We start from the raw sequence: 19,589 nt of genomic DNA, 5'->3' as shown, positions 1-19,589 counted from the left end.
GACATGGGCCCCTATTATGGTTGGCGAATCGAACGTTCTTCGTGAGATGTTTTCATTGGCGAACTAACCCATTCGACGTATTACGGTTGGCGAACTTTACAATTCGAGTTCGAAATTCAGTGCTACCATACAAAAAAAAAAATAACAGACATAATAAACGTCAACTCATGAAATTTCAAAAAAACTGTTGTGTTCATTAATTGATAATTTTCATACGAGTATTTAATAAAATTACAAAATAAACCAAAATGATAAGCAATATAGATTTGTTTTTTGGAGAAAACGAAAATAACAGAAACAAAGTAAGAATACTTCGACTGCGCAAGAATATTCGAGACAACTCTATTGGAACTCCCTAATCATCTGTAAGTAGAAACAATATTTTGTGCAGGAAGTTCTTTTAATTCTAATAAATTCCTTAAGTTTCAGATCATATTTTCGACTGAATAAGGAAGCGTTTGTTTTCGTATTAAACAAGTTGGAAGGCCAATTTAAAAATGCAAGCACCTCTTCAATCCCTGCTGTACTAAAATTAGCTTGTGCCCTTAGATTTTTTGCTAGTGGGAGTTATCAAAGCAGCGTAGGAAATGATTTTGACTTAGGCCTGTCACAATCCTCGGTTTCCATAGTATTAAAAGAAGTTGTGTGTGCAATCGAAGACAAATTACGTCCAACCTGGATCAGTCTCAACATGTCATCCGATGAGAAACAAAATGCACGAAACTATTTTTTTTCAACGTCCAGGTTACCAGGAGTAATTGGATGTGTTGACGGGACCCATATAGGAATCGTTGCTCCGATTGAGTTACGTCATCAGTATCTTAACCGAAAAGGATATTACAGTTTAAACGCAATGATAGTAAGTGTTTTCCTTGAGAATAGCTTTTGTTTTTTAATGCAAGTTTTTAAGGCGTGTGACCATAACATGTGTATTCGTTATGTTGACGCAAGATATCCTGGATCGACCCATGATTCCTTTGTATGGAGCTGCAGTAATCTTAAGTCAGTTCTTGAAACGTGGTACCAAAGAGGAGAACGTTCAATGTTCCTTGGTAGTATTTATATTTTTATTTCGTCGTTCAATAATTTCTTCTTATTTTTAGGAGACGCCGGTTACCCACTATCGTCTTGTTTGCTCACTCCTTTCAGAAACGTAAGTTCCGGTTCAAGGCAGTCTTTATTCAATAAGCAACACGCCAAAGGCAGAAATATAATAGAAAGGACTATTGGCGTTCTTAAGAGTCGATTTCGCTGTCTTTTAAATGAAAGGAAAATGCATTACGCTCCTTCAAAGGCAAAAAAAATGTTAATGCATGCTGTGCCTTGCATAACATTTGTATAAAATACCGAGTTACAGATCCCGAGATTGTAGAAGAGGAAATATCTTTACCAACAGAAGGAATACAACTCGAAACTCCAAGCAGTGCTGAAGCCGAACGCAGAAGAAATCAAATAATGGAATCTCTGTAAATAAAAAACAACATTGGGATGAAATTCAAGTTCAAGTTTATTTTGCTTTCATAAATAATAAAAAATATATTTGATTTAAAAATTAAGTCGTAACTCTTTATTAACAAGAAAAAAAGGAAAAGAATTCATTCATAACTATAAGAAAAGTACAAGGAAAAAAAATTATTTTAATTTTTTAAATTAAATTTAAGCATCTCCAATTCGTGCTTTTTCGTTTCCATTTCCAGATACTCAGCATGGCGACGGTTTTTATCGAAATTTTCTTTTTCTTTCCTTTTTTCTGCTGCTTTTAATAGAGCAAGCTTCTCTCTTTGAATTTCGTAGCTTTTTCTGGAAAATCTGGCGATGTCGGACAGAAAACTTAACTTTTCTTTTTCGATTTTTACCAACTCTGTCTGTGTTGCAGTTTGGCCTTGTAACAAGCGAAGACGTTCTTTTTCAGAATTTTCATTCATTGTGGTTCTTTTCATTGCTGGTAGTGGGGGCGGTGGTGATTTTTGTTTATCGGCTTCACCAGGGTCTTTTTCGTTGAGCACTTCAATGTCTTGTAAGCCGATAATTAAGTCCTCTCAAATTTGGTGAGATGAACCAAAGCACATACCTTCTGGCCTTACAGCTTGCTCAAGTCCAAGCAGCTCATCCACAGCTTGTTCCAAAGGTGTTAAGGAAACTTGATAGTATTTACCTCCACCAGTTGCCACCACTTCGGCTTTATTCATCGAAAGTTTCCTTTTGATTTTGAGCTTATAATCCAGCCAAACCTGTTGAATGAATACCAATTTTATTCGGAAAGTTTTTTTTTTCAAATTCACATTACCTTGTGCCATTCTTTTCCATCACGAGTAGGTGGCCCAAGTGAGTTGAGGGTTGTAGCAAATTGGTCCCAATATTCCTTTTGGTTTTTTTTGGAAGAACCAAACTCTCCAACACCTCTCGCTAGATTTGGGTTCGATTCCATCAGTTCGACTAGCTTTTCGAACTTATTTTTATTAGTTCTCTTGCAGCTGAATAAAAAAAATTCATTGATTCATGTTATTTTATAAAAGAAATGAAATAAACATATGTACTTACATTGTTTTATTTTCCGACATTTCTTTTGTAAGCTTCGACCTTTTCTCACACAATATGAACGTTCGACAAAAAATAACTCGAATGACGTTCAAATTAACGAACATTCGATAACGACAATAGAGTGAGACCAAACTTCGAAAAAGTAATGACATTTAAGTCGAATCAACGGTTCTCAATTCGCCAACGGTAATACCAATTTCTCACACTCACACGTTTATTCATTCGACTCGCCAATGGTAATAGGGGTAATGATCTTATTTTTTGACCTAAGATTTTAATTCAAGTGTAAGCCAAGTGATTTCAAGAATTCAGTTTAGAAATTTTAAGAATATCAATAAAACACATTTTGAAAATGATATAGGGCCCTATTATGACTCGCGAGTCGAACGTTCGACTCAAGTCGAACGATTTGGCGAATTGCCTAAGTCGTGGTATTATGAAAGGCGAACTTCGACGTTCGCTTTTGAAAACAATATTACCAACTTTAAGAAGTGAAATATGTAACGTCATGACTCGGTGAAACGTCAAAGACTGAAAATTATTGTTGATGATATATTGTTTACAATTTGGAAAAAAGTAAAATAAATAAAACAAAATATGATAAGCAGTGTTGATTTATTTTTTGAAGATGAAGATGAAAACGAAAGAGCGGAGAAAGTATTAGTGTGTAGATTACGAAGAAGTTTTAGGGACAACTCCAACCCAGTTCAACTTCCAGATAATTTGTAAGAATAAAATCGTGAATTATATATCAGTTTAATTCAATTGTTCTTTTTATAGGTTTATGTCATATTTTCGCGTAAATAAACATGCATTTGGTTATATTTTAAACATCATTACACCAGGATTTAAAACTACTCAAAGTTCTGCAATTCCACCATATATAAAACTTGCATGTGCGTTGCGTTTTCTCGGCAGTGGAAGCTACCAAAATGGTGTGGGAAGTGACTTTGAGCTGGGTCTTGCGCAATCTACAGTTTCAGTAGTTCTAAGTGAAGTGCTTGATTTACTTGAAGTGAAAATGTGTCCTGTGTGGATAAAGGCAGACATGTCTACCTCTGAAAAACAAGAAGCAAGAAATTACTTTTTTGAAAGAGCCAGATTACCCGGAATAGTGGGCTGTGTAGATGGGACTCACATTGGAATAATCGCTCCTGTTCAGCTACAACATCAATTTTTAAACAGAAAAGGATTTTATAGTTTAAATGCTATGGTGGTTAGTTAGATACATAGAGATTGATTCTTATTATTTCACTTAAACTTTTTTCATTTCAAGGCCTGTGACAATAATGGAATTATAAGATTTATTGATTCCAGATATCCAGGTTCAACACATGATTCTTTTGTGTGGAATCATAGTGAATTAAAGGATCTTTTGGAAAGCTGGTGGTTGAATGGAGAGCGGTCAAGATATCTAGGTGTGAATATATTCATTCGTAGGTAAAGAAGTGAATGGGCTATTTTTAAGAACATTTTTTTTTTTTTCAAAATACTAGGGGATTCTGGGTATCCTCTGCAGCCTTACCTGATAACTCCGTTTAGAAACGCCAACTCTGACTCTAGGGAAGGTCTTTTTAATAAAAAGCATGCAAAGGCAAGGAATATTGTTGAAAGGACAATTGGAATTTTAAAAAGCAGATTCAGGTCAGTCCTGAACGAGCGCAAATTGCACTACAGTCCAAAAAAAGCTATCAAAATAGTCAACGTCTGTTGTGCACTACACAATATCTGTCGCAAAAACAACATTCCAGATCCTGAGATAATAGAAGAAGCAAACATACATATGGAGAATGGATATGAACCAATTGAGTTAGATATGGTGAACATAACTTCAGAAGGCAACCGAATAAGGAATGAAATGTTGTCTGCTTTATAGTTTATAGCAACTATCATTCAAAAGATACCTTTTTTTCTTTTTTAAAGTATATTTTTTATTCAAGTATGTACATACATATGTATTTAATTTTAAATGTCTAGTTTTGTTTTAAGATACTTAGAAATAACTTACAAAATAAAGAAATATGTAAAAATAAAAATTTAATTTCAAAAAATAAATAAAAAATAATAATCCACACACAAAACTTGGAATTCACTATTAATCTTTGTAAGATTGTAAGTGATATTCCAATTTTTTTAACTTCACTTCCAGCAGATCCTTATGTCGTTTGTTTTTTTTTCAGGTTCTCCTTTTCTTTCCTTCTTTCTCTGTCTTTTAACAAGTCGACATGTTCTTTATTAAGGTCGTAATTCTTCCTAGAATATCGAGCAATTTCCGAAAGCGATTTTTGTGCGGAGTCTGAAGCAGCGAGAATTTTTTTTGCGTCTCAAGAATTTCCTCTTGCGCCTTCGTTTGTTTGTTGAGCATATTAATTCTATCATTCTCGACGTTTCTCTTGCGATGAGATGTTCCAGGTTGTAATGATATATCTGATGGCAATGTTATATCTTGAACATCTACTTCTGATTCTTCAAGATGTTGAAATACTTCAGTTTCAAGAGCACGTATTCCAAAAGTATTCCCTGAAGGATTCACAGCCTTTTGAAGGCTGAGTAGATCGTCCACTGCGTGCTCCAAAGGAGATAGAGAAAGCTGCCCATAAGGTCCTCCACCAGTTGCAACTACATCCTTCTTGTTGTCTGCGATTTTCTTTTTTAATTTTAGTTTGTAGTCAAGCCAAACCTACATTTATGAAAAATATTATTAAATGCTTTTCTGATTTTTTTTTTGTTAACATACCTTATGCCACTCTTTTCCCTCGCGTAAAGGAGGCCCTAGGGAGTTGAGATCAATGGCAAACCTATCCCAATATTCTGCTTGGTTTTTTTTTGAAGATCCGAAAGATCCTATACCTTTCGCAATTTCGGGGTTTGCCTCCATAATTTCAACGAGCTTTGAAAATTGGTTGGAGTTGGTTCTTTTTATGCTAGGTATACAAATAAAATTCTTTATTATTTTTGCAATTGTTAAGCATTCATTAATTTTAAGCATTCATTACCTTTTTCTATTTCCAGTGCCACTCATTTTACTTTATTTTCCAAAATTATTCTCAAAACAAAATAAAACACACAAACCACCACCGATTTCAAATTTAACAGTAAATTTCTTCAAGTCACGAAGAATTACAGTTCGACCGATTCTGACAGATAAAAGCGAACGTTCGCTAGTGGTAATAGAGCGAGATTTCAATTCGCTATTTTTTGATATTTTAGGCGAATGTCAACTAGGCGATTCGCAAAGGGTAATACCAAATAGTCACATTTATTAAATTTTTCTTGCGACTCGCGAGTCATAATAGGGCCCTTAATATTTTATTTGATCGACATGTTCCATTGAAAGCACAAACTAGAATCCGCAAGCTAGGAATAGGCAAACAAAGAAATAATTTTCCAGCTGAATTGAATATTAATGAGCTAAACAGTAAATTTGTTTCTACACCTATAATAGCTCTAAGAGACCATGTATCTCTTAATACCATACCTCTACCTTCTACAGACACTTTGTTCAATTTCGATTGTGGGAACGCCTTAGACATAGTTGAAAGTTGTATAAGTATAAAGTCCAATGCCACTGGTCTGATGATTTGAATCCTATTTTCATTAAAGCTATTCTTCCTTTGCTTCTACCCTTTTTTACTCATGTAATACATTCAATCCTTACCACTGGCATTTTCCCACATCAATGAAAAAAAGCATAAATAATTCCCATCCCCAAAAACTCGCTTTGCAATAAATTTAGACCAATTTCAATACTTCCATTTCTGTCTAAGGTCTGTGAAAGGATAATGCAAAAACAATTAAGCAACTTCGTCAGTCGCAACAACCTTTTAGTCGATGTTCAATCAGGTTTTCGTTCGCACCATAGATGTATAACGGCACGAACTAAAAAAATTGAAGACATAAGGACTGAACTCGATATTGAATATTTAACTTTCTTAGTCCTATTAGACTTTTCAAAAGCATTCGACATGGTGAATCACTCGACACTTTTGAATAAACTGCGTCACAGATTCAACATATCTTCAGAAGCTATTAAACTACTTTCTTCCTTTTTGAATGATAGAAAGCAAGCCGTTTTCTTAAATGGAAATCTCTCCGATTTTCTTCCGGTTCAACAAGGAGTTCCTCAAGGATCAATCTTATCCCCCCTTCTATTCTCATTATATGTGAATGAAATCGGTTTCATTATAAATGGAGTATCAAAACATTTTTATGCCGATGACATAATTGACGACTGCGTTTTCACAATGAACCAAGAACTAGAAAAGATATCCTACTGCGCGTCGTGCAATGGGTTGGTTCTCAACGCAAGCAAATGCAAATGCCTGGTTATATCAAGAAAAGAATTAGACTTAACATAATTTCCTTTCATATTTCTAAACCAGAACCCATAAGAATTCGTAAAATCCAGTAAAAATCTAGGAGTAATCTTCAATAAAACATTGACCTAGAATGACCACATCAACCAATTAGTAGGTAAAACTTATGGAACGCTTAGAACGCTGTGGACCGCCCAAAACATCACTGAATTTAAAACCAGACTAATGCTTGCAAGGACCCTTGTAATACCTGTTCTCATGGATACGAAATTTTTTACAACTGCGATTCCATCAGCATACATAAATTAAACATATGATTCAATAGTATCATTCGATACATCTTTGGCTTAAGAAGGTACGACCATATTATTTCACATTTGCAAGAGATTCTGATTTTAATGACTTCATGAAGCTTCGAACATTGATACTGTTTTTTTTTAAATCTTGAAACGCGCCAACTAGCTTATCTGTTTGAAAAAATCAGGGGTGGAATCGGCTAAGGTGATTGTTGATAAATGACAATCAAAATGATATAATTTGATCTACATAAAGTGATAGTCAAATTGATACCTAAAAAGCTATCACAAAAAAATGTGATAGTCGTTTTCAAACAAATTTGTTTATTCCGAATAGAGCTACCAGACGCTTACACAAACGACTGGAACATTTTCTTAGTTCACTTTGTTTCTTTTAAGAAAACACATTCCTGTGACCGATAAAGCTTACGACATTCGAAAAAAGCAAGAAAAGTAAGAATTTTATTCAAAATCAGCCAATTTGAAACTTTTATTTAGATATTTTATAAGAATCAATTTAAAATTTCACCAAGGCAACAACGAATTTTGACAATTTGAATCTGAAATTGTTCAATCGAATTGAATTGAGTTGAATCATCTTACGCAGACGAAATGAAAATGATAGTCAATTTGACTATCAAAAAGTTGATAGTCAACAATCACCTTAGCCGATTCCACCCCAGAATGTCAACATCGAATAGATCGACATCGGTAATTTTGCCACGCTTTTCGTGTTTTACCTCAGAAAGGCAATTTTTCATCGCTGCATGTCGCCTCTGGAATTCACTTCCAACTCATTTGCGGGATATAAGTGATATACATATTTTCCAAAAAATTATTAAAATTTTCTTTTTGAACATAAGCAACTAACTTAACTTAATAAACTATCTTCTTTTCTTAACTATAACTAACTTAACTATCTTTTCCTTCTTCTATTTCTATCATTTCTATTTTAACGTCAATTAATATTTTATCGATAAATTATTGTTATTTTCTTTTTTTGTATATAATTTAATTTTATATTATTTTCTTATCGTATTTAAAAAAAAAATGAATTGTTATATAAAGTTAAGTCGGCTTTCACAAATTTATAAGATATCTATTATCTTACTGTGTAAGCTTTATAAATAAATAAACTGAAACTGTACACACTTTATAAGGTCTTCGGACTTGTTACGTCCGTGAATCCGTCCTTCTTGGCCCAGGGCCTCCAGGGGTGGAATCAGCTAAGCTGATTGTTGATAATTGGCAATCAAAACAAACGTATTTGATCTTGCACGATGATATGATGGGGTGATTTAGAGCTCTTTTTGTGCTAATTTAGTGCTCTAATCCCGACTTGGTTCAAAATCCCTTCCTCCTCTAACTTGTGGTGTTCCCAGCTTGACGTCAAGCTGGAAATACCACACCTTTAGGTTCATAATTTCAAAAAACTGATGATGAGGGAATTTAGGCTCTTTTTGGGCTCCTAAGTTAGCGAAACTCCAAATTAGTATCTGCACCCCTTACCCCCTAAAATGAGTCACAAAGTTGAAGTTTTTGGAGACTTTCTAACCCAAACAAAATTTAAAAAAACTAATGATGGGGTAATTAAGTGCTATTTTTGGGCTCCTTAGTTCGCGAAACTATAAATTGTTTTTTTAAGCCCATATCCCCAAACTTAAGTCGTAAAGCTAAAACTTTTGGAGACTTTCTCAACCAAACAAAATTTTAAAAATCTAATTATGGGGTAATTTAGGACTCATTTTATTCTAGTTAAGAGCTTTCATCCCGATTTGGTTCAAAAATCATTCCCCCCTAAAAATTAATGTCAAAAGTTCAAACATTTTTTATTGCATTACCCTTACGAAATTTGAACAATTATTAAATTTAAAACTCAAAATAAAATTTCAGTGGAGAAATTCTGTACCCGACGTTTTGGAAAAAAGATTAAAATAATAACATTCCGTTAAAGATAAGATAATTTGCAAACGAAAATACCAGTTTCGTGTTTTTATTCCAACTGATTTGTGTTTTACAAAGGAAAATTCACTTTGTGATGACGTCACTCCCAGCAAACTGAACCATAGGCTTAACTCTTTTATAGGTATTTATTCTTATTTTATTTTGGAGATTTGTATTATATTTAAACAAAGCCTTTCAACCAATCAGATCAAGAATTTTTTTTTGAAATCAAAGTAGCCTTCATCGGAATTCAAAATTTAACTAATCAATTTTGAATTTACGCATTTATTTTATATTGTGAAGTGTCAAAATCATTCTCCACTAACTTTGTAGTCGAGTTTTTTACACTACGTCGGAGGAGAAATTTCAACTACTTTTGTAGTTAGATTTAACCAATCAGAATCTCTTGACTACGTAGCCACTAGCTTTGTGAATGCGTGTTTTGGTTTGGTTTTCATTTTGATGAGGGAGAAAAAATGTAAGTTACGTAAATAATAAATATACAGAATATTTTCCATTATTGGCAATATTTTTGCTAGAGTGACCGATAGAGTTGGTTGTGCCATACTAACAAGGAAATCCTGCCTGATTTCTCTTTGATATCCACCCTCTTCCAGAAACCGAAGTGTTCCAGCTAATTTCAATACATTTGGTATATATGTAGAATTAAAACTTGGAAGGTGTGGATCAATCTCATCCAATACATATTTAAAAGCTTCCTTGTACAGACAAAAAAGTTGCTTGAACCTTTAAAATATTTTAGGAATTTGCTTAAATACAGCATGAACAAAAGGATTTTCATTTACTTACGTGGAACTTGAAAGGCTCATTGAGTCGGATGAATCTCTTAAGAGTGTCCTTGTTGCACGTATTTCTCCTTTGGAATCAGATTTATCTTCGCTTTCAAGAAAGTAATCGCAATGAAAAAACATTTTACCGAACCAAATTTCCATTTTGAGTATCACGTTTGTTCAATAAACTACTATTCATTCTTTTTGCATCATATTGAACAATTCATAGTATATCTTTAAAACCATATCTTCTTATTTCTTTTTTCATTTATTTCTATTTTGTTCAATTCAAATTTGTTTGGTTACAATTTGTACCTTATTGAACAAAAAGATATGAATTTGGTTATATAAAGTTAAAGAACATATAAAATCTTTTCCAGTAATGGATTCGCACTACTGCCGAGCAAAAACCAAAAAACCAATATCTCGAAGCTGGCCTTACTTTAATAAAAATGTACATATGTGAAGACAGCGAGAAAAGCTGTTTCCTGTAATATTTATCGGAATGTTTTCAATGAATCATTTAATTTGTCGTTTTTAAACCCAAAAAAGATATTTGCGATAAATGTGCTAAATTCACAGCAACAAGAATTCCGAATACAAGTGAAAAACGAGATTATGACGTGCATCGCAGTAATCATAGTGAAGCAAAGGCTCAGCGTGATATCGATTGAAAACCCAAGTGTAAAAACACAGTGGTTATCTCTTATGATCTGTTTTTTTTCGCTGCAAAGCAAAGTTTCGAGTTACTTTTATAGGCGTAAATATGCCGTATATAATTTGACGGGATTTTGCCAAAATAATAAAACCACCTACTGCGGAATTTGGCACGAAACGCTAAACTGTCAGTCTGGAAATGACATAGCGATAGCATCTGATCTCACTATTATTTTGAAAAAAAGTTCTGGATAAGAACAGAATGGTATCCTTAGCCATTCTTAAATTTATGGAATGTAATACCAGTATTGAGACAATTACACAAAGGTACCCGGCCATTCGCAAGTGCAAGAAGTGGATGCTGTGCACAGTGGAATTGAAAAATACTTAAAGGACTTGGAAGTTTACAGCCCTTTTTCTTTGATAAGGAGTCTAAACGGATTGAGCTACAGTAAAATTAAGCTTAAGATTGCGCAGCTTAAGAATGAGGATTTTTTTAGTTTTAATAAAGCTAGTTTGGATCTTAAAATGGTACCTTTCGAAGATTGCAGACAAATCGAATATAGAAGCAATGAACTTTATTCCTTGTATTATAAGACAAAACATAGTGAGGATTTTCAAACGGTTAGAATCGCTTCTATCCCTCCTACTGTCGTACAAAGTGTTTTTAACATAAAGCTAACCAAGGAAAAGAAAAAAGACATTCAAGCAATGTTACCGTTCATGCCTAACATACAAGATCAACGTTTTTACGAAAACATAATGGTCCTTACCAATAATCAAATTTAGTGACGACTTAAATATTTAAGTGGACTCTAAATAATGAACCATACCAATAATCAATTTAATAGTCAGCTTAACGCTAAACGTCACTCTAAATTTTAGAGTACAGAAATATTGTCATTAAGTGTAAACGTAATGTTTGTGCTGTCATTCTGACAGTTGGTAGCAAAAGAATGTTTCTTTTATCTGTTGCAAATTTATTTTTGGCCGTGACCGTGAGCTCATACAAATTCACAAAAGAAATAAAGGTAATTAAAATAAACAAATAGATTAATTTCTTTTTATTTAAATATATACATAAGTAACATTTCAATTTATTTCAGAGTAAATTGTTATTCGAATGGCAACAAAGCGGCAATCAGCAATGAAGGAGTTGCTGGTTGAAGAAGTGAAGCCGTTTTCTATGAAAGTGGAGAGTAAACTCAACGATGGAAAAACGCTTAAAGCTAAATTTGAAGCTTGGCAGAGCATTCAGTAAATGTTCAATGCCAATGGCTATTGCTTTACAGCCAAACAAATAAGAGACAATGGAATCGGCTAAAAACGCAAGCCAGGAGCAAAATAAGTGCGTTCAGTCGGTCTCAGAAGAACCTTCTGAGATCGACATTGAAAAATCTGCAATGTTGTCAGTGGACTTCCAATTAGATAATGCGGAATTTGATAGCGATGCAATTCACTCAAATGAAATGTAAATTTATGTTTCTATTAAAAATTAAGTAAGGCCCAATAAGAAACCATTAAATGAAATGTGATTATTAACCCTGGGTAATGGATGCAAATCCAAAGAAATAAAACATGAATTTCGCCTCTAAATGCCTTAAAGATCCTCAAGCTAAATGCTAAATGAACTTATCTATCCATTTAGAAGTGAAATGTATGTTTTATTTCTACGGATGTTTTTGTTAAAGTCGACTTTAACTTGTTTCGGATCTCTTTAATCAGGGACATTGAGTTCTATTATTTATTTTTATATTATCGCCTTAAGTGTTTTTTTAAAACGTACATATTTTTTGTTTAACAATACAAACATACCAAGATATTGATATTGCTTTCATAGTACCCTTCAGAGAACCTAATGAAATCTGATTTGAATAATGAAATTGTTATTGTTTAATTAAATACAAAGTACCTCTGGTTTCCTTTAATATCCTTGTTGGCATCTGTCTTGTTTAATATTAGGTTTTTTTGTTCCATATCCACCAGTTTTAACAACTTATCTTCACATCATACAACTTTGGATTTTTATTGATCATTATTTCAGAACAGAAGAAAAAAGAAATTTGTAAATTGTTTTTAAAACAAAATTAAGGCTCTCAGCAAAAACATCACTTCTAAAAATAAATTTGGTAAAATAAACAAAAGTTTCTGATCTGGGCTTTAAAAATCGATTTCCCAACATTTTGAAATCCGGATATAGAACAAGATAAAACTCAGGTAACGATTTTATAGGATTTTAAAATTTCATCATGGCAACAATGAATTTTGACACTTCTAATCTAAAATTGTTTAATCGAATTGAATTGAATTGAATTAACACAGACCGAATAGTCAAATTTGACTATCAAAAATATGGTAGTCAATTATCACCTTAGCTAATTCCAACCCACGGGCCTGATTATTAGGTTTGCGGTGGATCGTTTTCAATTCAACCTTTTAAAATCGATTCGCGTTCTATTTCCTTATTACCGAAATCGCAGCAAATCAAAAATAGTTCTTCCTCTATTCCAGTGATTTGACACAATTTGACAGATTTCTACAAATTTTATTTTGTTTTGATTGAATTTGTGAAAATTGCAGTGATTTATTCAAAATTTTATATTTTACTGTGAATAAATTATAACAAAATTAAAATAAAGCTAACTCACATTTTTATATAATTACAATCAAGAAAGAATTCACGAAATTGAACAGTGAATAATAATACACTCTTTCGCCTGAGAATCCGCCAAAAAAAAGATCTCAACTCGCTAACAACATTATTACATTTCAAATTCACCTGAAAACAAACATCATTTAGAGGGCAAGTAAAAACCTGACAGTATATTTTTTTTTTAATTTCATAAAATCGGCCGTTACTCTCGAAAATCTTTTTGACGTGGTACAGACTTGTTACCAAATTCTGTAAGGTATTAAACTGACCATTAACTATATTTAGTTTTAAAAAAGAAACTAAATTGTACAATATATTGTATTATAATATATTGTAGTATATTATAAGAGATGTCTTTAGTTTCTTTAAAAAAAAAAACAATAGAACCAATGTAATTTTTTTTAAAAGGAATGTTATGTGGGGATATGAATCGACCAGCAATATACATATCTAGTGATTCAATGAAAAGTGTTGCTAGTGTTCACTTTGTGAAACAGAAAGCTATATTCTTTTAAATATATTTTCTACATGTAGCTAAGCCCTTTTTATTAAGTCTTTCTAAAAGTTTTCGCTAAAAATTACTAATTTTTCTCTTCAAATGCCCACAAGTTGACAGTTGGGTAAAGTTTTGGATAAGTTTAATGCAAATTTCAATATAAGTTAACTAATAACTTTTTATACATTGAATCTTATGATTATATTTAATAATATTGTATACCAAAATTATTATTTAAATGTATTGTATTATGTAAACTTGGACAAATAATGTATAGATAAATTAATTTGTAACTTACTTGCTTACTTAGTTTATAAATAAACGACCACAAGACGTAAATTGGAAATACTTTGGAATACATTTTTGAAAATTTGGTTATATCAGGTTTTCAATCACAAAGAAGAGTTTGTCATGAAAAGGAAGAATATTGGCATCACTATTTCTATTAATAAATTAGTTCTTGGTACCACTTAGTACCTAATTTGCTATTGTGAATCAAAGAAAACTACTTCAAAACTCAAAATTGTGAATTTACCTCAATGTCATTGTGACAGTTTTCCAATGACATTTCTCGTCGAGTCGACGTTTTGTTTTTTTTTTTAACAAGCAGAAAAAGAAAAACTTCTCAACAGCTTCATTTTGAAGATTAAATCTTCATTCCTTTTACTTGCAACTGCAACAAAATAGATGTTTCACTGAGATAAAATCATCGAAAAACTTTTAATTTAGAAAACTAAACCTCCAATAAACATGATTAAAGCGATTTTAGTGTTCAACAATCATGGCAAACCTAGGCTTTCAAAGTTTTATCAGTATTTTGTAAGTGAAAGCATATTTTGTTTTTCATGTGTATATTTTTTCTCTTTACATTATACATTTTTCAATTTATTGATTTTTATTATTTTCTTATAATAATGACGACGGTGATAATCTAAAATAAAAAAAAAATAAAATATGTTCCTTCCAGAATGAAGACATGCAACAACAGATAATAAAAGAAACATTTCAACTGGTGTCGAAACGCGACGACAATGTTTGTAACTTTTTAGAAGGTGGAAGGTATGTTTTATGTTTTAGTATTTACGAAATGTGATAACCCAATGCCCTAGAGTTTTTAAATGATAAGTTTGAGAGTGACTAACTAATATAAACATTTCAGCTTGATTGGAGGTTCAGACTATAAGCTTATCTACAGGCACTACGCCACACTTTATTTTGTTTTCTGTGTTGATTCGTCCGAAAGTGAGTTGGGCATCTTGGACCTGATTCAGGTGTTTGTCGAAACACTCGATAAATGCTTCGAAAATGTATGCGAACTTGATTTGATATTCCACGCTGATGCTGTGCACCATATTCTTGCCGAATTGGTGATGGGCGGTATGGTGCTGCAGACAAATATGTCTGATATCTTAGCTAGGATAGAAGAACAAAACAAATTAGTTAAACAAGAGGTAAGTTATTTCAAGTTTACTCTTTTTAAATACAAATATAGTTTGAATTTAATTTTTTAAAAGACTATAGAATGATTTTTGATTAGATTTGTTAGTTTGTAGCACATATTTTTACTTCAAATAAAAATGTTAGTTTGTTTGTAGAACCTTTTTTTTGTATCAAAACAATGCAAAGATCTCATAAGTACTTTTAGCTTTTCATTTTACCAAAATTAAGTATTATCAAGGGACCTGTAACAGCTGAACAAAATTGTTTTCTTATTAGAATTGCGTGCTTCCGAAATGTATAAAGAGGATTGAACAAAATGTTTGTTTCTGTTTGAAGAAAGGTAAAAACTACTTCGCTTATTTCGAAACAAAACAAAAACATATTAATAGCAATCAAATCTATTCAAAACTCAAGGACCAAACATTTATATAATGCAAGCGTTATGATAAATATGTATTCAGGATTATGATTAGGATTTTTTTCTTTAGAAATGGGCATAGATCTAGCTTAAATTTTTAAAATATATAAACGTCTAAAAAGCTTGAGTATAACTCCCGTCTCTTGGCTGGTCCTTTAGTAACTTACTTCAGCCCCTTCGACAGTGTTCAGCGAAGATCTTTTAAAATGATTTATGACATTAGCATCATTAACTAAATTACGTCACTTGAAAATCTTCCTAATGATTCTTGCCACTTTCTCAGTGTTATTTGAACGGGATATGCTAGCGTTAAATATTTCAACCGCAATACTCGCGCCTCTAAGAATGCCCGTTTGTTTAACCTTGAGATACTCGATCTTTAGCCGTAATACGCGAATATGGAATGCCTTAACACAATATGTGTTTCTCTTTCATTGCAATGTCTTATTAGAGCTCAAAATCAATGTACACTGACACCTCCTTTCCAACTCCTTCTTCTTTTCCTAATGTTCACCCTGTGTCTGGAATATTAAAACATGACTCAGACTATCTTTAATCTTAAATCGGACTATGATCTGTAAAATATCCAGTTGTATCCTTTTAAGCATTTAAATCCTTATACTCGTGGCTCCAGTAATTCTCATCAGTTTACAAACAGCTTACGAATAGCTTACCACACTAAATTTCTATGTCAACTCAGCTTACAGAAATACACCTGTTGCATTCTGCACCAACACCTCCTTTCAAAACTTCTCCATCCTTTTAATGCTTACACTGAGTCCATGAAAAAAAATCTGTCTGAAGAAATCTGGATTATTTTTAGTGAAAAATATGTAAGAAAAGAGTTCCAACATACAAAAGTCAGAGATATTCAGAGTCTTAAGTGTTTTCCTCAACTTTGATATTAATACCAAAGTTCTTTATTGGAGCTTTGAAATCCCTTAATTTTTAAAATCGTCAAATTTTGTTCAAGATCTACTACTGTTTTTATATAATTTTCGATGGACCAACCAAGTATTACTTCGGGGTCAAATAAAACGGTGAATATGATCTTCAATACAATTTGATGTAATTAATGGTCTTTTAAGATATGATGTGCTTTTAAGCCAAAAGTTCATGCCTGACAACTTTTCTTTTATAGCTTTTAAACAAAATTATTTTGCCACTCTAGAAATGTATGAAATGACTTCGATTAGACGCATTATGTGCATCCAGTAGTCAAATTGTAGTGTTAATGTCTCTATGTTAATTGGTTAATCTGTAAAGTTTTATAATATATTTACTCTAGTTATATCAATCTATAAAAATGAACATATTTTTAAAACAATAAAAAAATCTCTTTTTGTATTTACAGGCTGGTTTATCAGCAGCGCCGGCTAGAGCAGTAAGTGCAGTTAAAAGTATGAACATTCCACAGCAGATAAAAGACATCAAACTCCCAGATTTGCCTCAAGCCATTAAAGACTTGAAATTCTGACCGGGCCACACTGGTTTCGATAACGTAGTCCTCCATCGCTTTGCGTCCTCCTCACAAAATGTGTATTTCCCAATTGATTCGAACATCTCATCGTCGGCATTCAATTATGATTATTATCAATCCCAGACTCCGATGGATAATGATAAATCAATGTCCTCATCATTGATGTTATCACAATCAAAGAAGCCGTCATCATCTGGGCCATCCAAATCGAGTTCTCATCCATTGGGTTTCTTCGATTCAAACGAACAAAGTGAACCATTGCGTTCTCTATCATCCGATTTTACCTCCCATCATCAACATCATCAATCGTCATCTAACCAGGAAAACAATAATCCAATGTCAATTTTGGGAATAAACAACATCAATGCCGATGGCACAAACTTCTATAAAAAGTACACATAAAGTTAAAACAACAAAAAAAAATAAAATCTCACAGCCAAATTATAGGAGGAGGACTTCTTTTTATTTTTTTATTTTTTTCCTTGCATTATTAATTTTATTTTATGACTTTATTAGAAGCTAAAAGCTATTTAAATTTAAGAACTTTAAAAATGAATCAAAAATTATAGAAGACATATTTATATATTATCTAAATCTAACTTTTAAAAGCATTTTTATTTTAATTTTTTTGTATACTATCTTCGATATAAAGCTGACAATTTTCTTGATAGTATATTTTTGGTTGTTATAATATATAATACCGAATTCTACACTCGAGTGATCAGAATGTAGGCTTTGGTCTTAACTACCTTATCAAACATTCAATGAAAAATAAGACATACGGGAATTAACATCCAATCAACTGTCATATATATGTATGATTATTTGTGCTTGAAGTTAAGGCAAGTTACTAGTATCTGATTATAAAGCTTCATAAGACACTTGAATGCAAAGTTAGCCGAGAAAACAATCTTAAAGTTCAGACAACAAAAGGGACTTCATTTGCAACTATTCATGCTTATTTTGAGATTAAGTTTTTCAAGTGTCATACATTTTAACCTCAGAATTTTACTTCACTAACCCCTAACTTCAGTTCATCGTTCAAAAACAACAAAAAAAAGTCCATCGTATTTTGTATTGTAATAAAATATTACTTATTTAAATCTGACGAGGAACCCTTTTGCACAAAACATTTAAAGGACTTGTACAGAAAATAAATAATTCACAGAGTAATAAAGTTCAGTTTTCTGTTGAATGTAAAAGTTAAAACATGATCAACTGACTTAATGTAAGGGAGATTTTTGTTGACTAACTTTTCAGTTAACTTTATAATAAAATAATTGGAAGGTATTTTTTTGACAGCTGGCCAACCAGATACTAAATACTTATTTTCAAGTCCCTTATGTTGTCTGAACCTGCCCAATCTCCCTTACTTGGGGTCTCCATTAAACATTTCCGATGACAGAACTATCGGCCTGTCATCAGATAATCCAATAGAGACCAACAATCCAACATCGAGTCCATAATCAGGTCATCGCAATTTGGATTTTTCGAGCGAATCAAAATCCTGTCATGAAATTTGACGTTTGTGTTGTATGTAGTGGTGAGCGACCATTTTCCACAGTCTTTTTGAAATGAAAATTGCATTTCGTTTAAATTGTCGTCGAGTGCCTATAATCATTAATTGAAAGAACAGCTTCAAAGCTGTCGACCGACATCCTGCGAAAATTGTTATAGTCTGCACCGTCCTTCCGCAGTAAGTCCTTGAGTAGGTGCGCCTCCAAATCATGAAGTTCCCTTACTTCGAGAAATGGATTCACCTAAAACCAGTGGTTTCTTTTATTCTCTTGAAAAGTTGTAGTTCCTCCAGCTTCTTAATTTTTGTTTACACAAAGGCATTTTTTTAATATAATTTGTTTGAAATTTAGTTTTGTAAAAAAACAATAACAACCAACACTAAGGCTAAATCAACAAAAAAGTAAACAACAGATTAACCGTTTCTAATGTCAAATGTGACATTTGAGGTTGCTCATGGTAAGACATAATATGTCCAGTCAAAAAAAAAACAATGGATTGCGGAATAGAAGCTTGATTGGATTTTGCTCTTGTGGAGCCTCAGGGTTAGTATCATGTTAAGTCTTCCTATGTCAAAATGTCGGCTGATCATATTTCTGCATTCAACTGAGAGCTATTTTTCTTTTTTTAAAGTGTCATCAGCAAAATAAATTAGTAGAAAATTATATATGACAGTTTTAACAATACAAATAACTTAATATTTATGTATAAATATTTTCGTTCGTAAGTACTTTTCATGACAATGAAATTTCTTGCAAAAAAAACTTAAGGTGGCACAAGCAGAGATTAAACCCAAGACCTCTGGCATGACAGTCTTATCCACTAACCATCACGCCACGGGTACTAAAAGAGGAAAAGATAATAACACCCAAATCCGAATGTGTTAAGTTCCTGAATGTTTCTAGTAATTGTCAAAGAGCGAAGTTATAGCTTAATATATGTATATAGCTTAATCGACTATTAGATCTTATTTGTAACTATAATATATGGCTTCAGAATTTAATAACATATGGTTTTCCAGTATGAGAAGTTTAATTTATTT

At 32.4% G+C, this 19,589-nt stretch overlaps 4 protein-coding genes across 4 annotated transcripts; 2 read left to right on the top strand and 2 right to left on the bottom strand.

Moving 5' to 3' along the window:
• Positions 1 to 391: 391 nt before the first annotated feature.
• LOC129951046 (uncharacterized) lies at positions 392 to 2,576 on the bottom strand. Its single transcript, XM_056063043.1, has 3 exons — positions 2,288 to 2,576; positions 2,072 to 2,231; positions 392 to 2,014 (listed from the first exon to the last, which is right to left on the bottom strand). Exons 1-3 carry the CDS (start codon positions 2,426 to 2,428, stop codon positions 1,638 to 1,640), a joined length of 678 nt encoding a protein of 225 aa, XP_055919018.1. The 5' UTR covers positions 2,429 to 2,576; the 3' UTR covers positions 392 to 1,637.
• A 309-nt stretch (positions 2,577 to 2,885) lies between these two features.
• Positions 2,886 to 4,602, top strand: LOC129951044 (putative nuclease HARBI1). Its single transcript, XM_056063041.1, has 4 exons — positions 2,886 to 3,266; positions 3,322 to 3,757; positions 3,818 to 3,959; positions 4,038 to 4,602. The coding sequence occupies exons 1-4, from the start codon at positions 3,139 to 3,141 to the stop codon at positions 4,415 to 4,417; spliced, it is 1,086 nt and encodes a 361-aa protein (XP_055919016.1). The 5' UTR covers positions 2,886 to 3,138; the 3' UTR covers positions 4,418 to 4,602.
• A 32-nt stretch (positions 4,603 to 4,634) lies between these two features.
• Positions 4,635 to 5,734, bottom strand: LOC129951045 (uncharacterized). Its single transcript, XM_056063042.1, has 2 exons — positions 5,279 to 5,734; positions 4,635 to 5,221 (listed from the first exon to the last, which is right to left on the bottom strand). Exons 1-2 carry the CDS (start codon positions 5,528 to 5,530, stop codon positions 4,754 to 4,756), a joined length of 720 nt encoding a protein of 239 aa, XP_055919017.1. The 5' UTR covers positions 5,531 to 5,734; the 3' UTR covers positions 4,635 to 4,753.
• An 8,517-nt stretch (positions 5,735 to 14,251) lies between these two features.
• Positions 14,252 to 17,705, top strand: LOC129949685 (AP-3 complex subunit sigma-1). Its single transcript, XM_056061281.1, has 4 exons — positions 14,252 to 14,513; positions 14,662 to 14,753; positions 14,854 to 15,145; positions 16,907 to 17,705. The coding sequence occupies exons 1-4, from the start codon at positions 14,445 to 14,447 to the stop codon at positions 17,027 to 17,029; spliced, it is 576 nt and encodes a 191-aa protein (XP_055917256.1). The 5' UTR covers positions 14,252 to 14,444; the 3' UTR covers positions 17,030 to 17,705.
• Positions 17,706 to 19,589: the final 1,884 nt, after the last annotated feature.

The sequence above is a fragment of the Eupeodes corollae genome, chromosome 3 (genome assembly GCF_945859685.1).
Source record: "Eupeodes corollae chromosome 3, idEupCoro1.1, whole genome shotgun sequence".
NCBI classification, from domain to species: domain Eukaryota; kingdom Metazoa; phylum Arthropoda; class Insecta; order Diptera; family Syrphidae; genus Eupeodes; species Eupeodes corollae.
Note: the sequence above shows the minus strand (reverse complement) of the source record. Positions and strands in the feature narration are given on the sequence as shown.

What these genes read in the sequence shown, in the direction of transcription:
- LOC129951044 (XM_056063041.1), top strand. Translation starts at nt 3,139, where the DNA reads ATGATAAGCAGTGTTGATTTATTTTTTGAAGATGAAGATGAAAACGAA. An exon ending in GTTCAACTTCCAGATAATTT is followed by an intron (nt 3,267 to 3,321) that starts GTAAGAATAAAA and finishes TTCTTTTTATAG; the next exon opens with GTTTATGTCATATTTTCGCG. An exon ending in ATAGTTTAAATGCTATGGTG is followed by an intron (nt 3,758 to 3,817) that starts GTTAGTTAGATA and finishes TTTCATTTCAAG; the next exon opens with GCCTGTGACAATAATGGAAT.
- LOC129951046 (XM_056063043.1), bottom strand. Translation starts at nt 2,428, where the DNA reads ATGGAATCGAACCCAAATCTAGCGAGAGGTGTTGGAGAGTTTGGTTCT. An exon ending in ATGGAAAAGAATGGCACAAG is followed by an intron (nt 2,232 to 2,287) that starts GTAATGTGAATT and finishes TTCATTCAACAG; the next exon opens with GTTTGGCTGGATTATAAGCT. An exon ending in GCAAGCTGTAAGGCCAGAAG is followed by an intron (nt 2,015 to 2,071) that starts GTATGTGCTTTG and finishes TCGGCTTACAAG; the next exon opens with ACATTGAAGTGCTCAACGAA.
- LOC129949685 (XM_056061281.1), top strand. Translation starts at nt 14,445, where the DNA reads ATGATTAAAGCGATTTTAGTGTTCAACAATCATGGCAAACCTAGGCTT. An exon ending in CAAAGTTTTATCAGTATTTT is followed by an intron (nt 14,514 to 14,661) that starts GTAAGTGAAAGC and finishes TGTTCCTTCCAG; the next exon opens with AATGAAGACATGCAACAACA. An exon ending in AACTTTTTAGAAGGTGGAAG is followed by an intron (nt 14,754 to 14,853) that starts GTATGTTTTATG and finishes TAAACATTTCAG; the next exon opens with CTTGATTGGAGGTTCAGACT.
- LOC129951045 (XM_056063042.1), bottom strand. Translation starts at nt 5,530, where the DNA reads ATGCTTAAAATTAATGAATGCTTAACAATTGCAAAAATAATAAAGAAT. An exon ending in AGGGAAAAGAGTGGCATAAG is followed by an intron (nt 5,222 to 5,278) that starts GTATGTTAACAA and finishes TCATAAATGTAG; the next exon opens with GTTTGGCTTGACTACAAACT.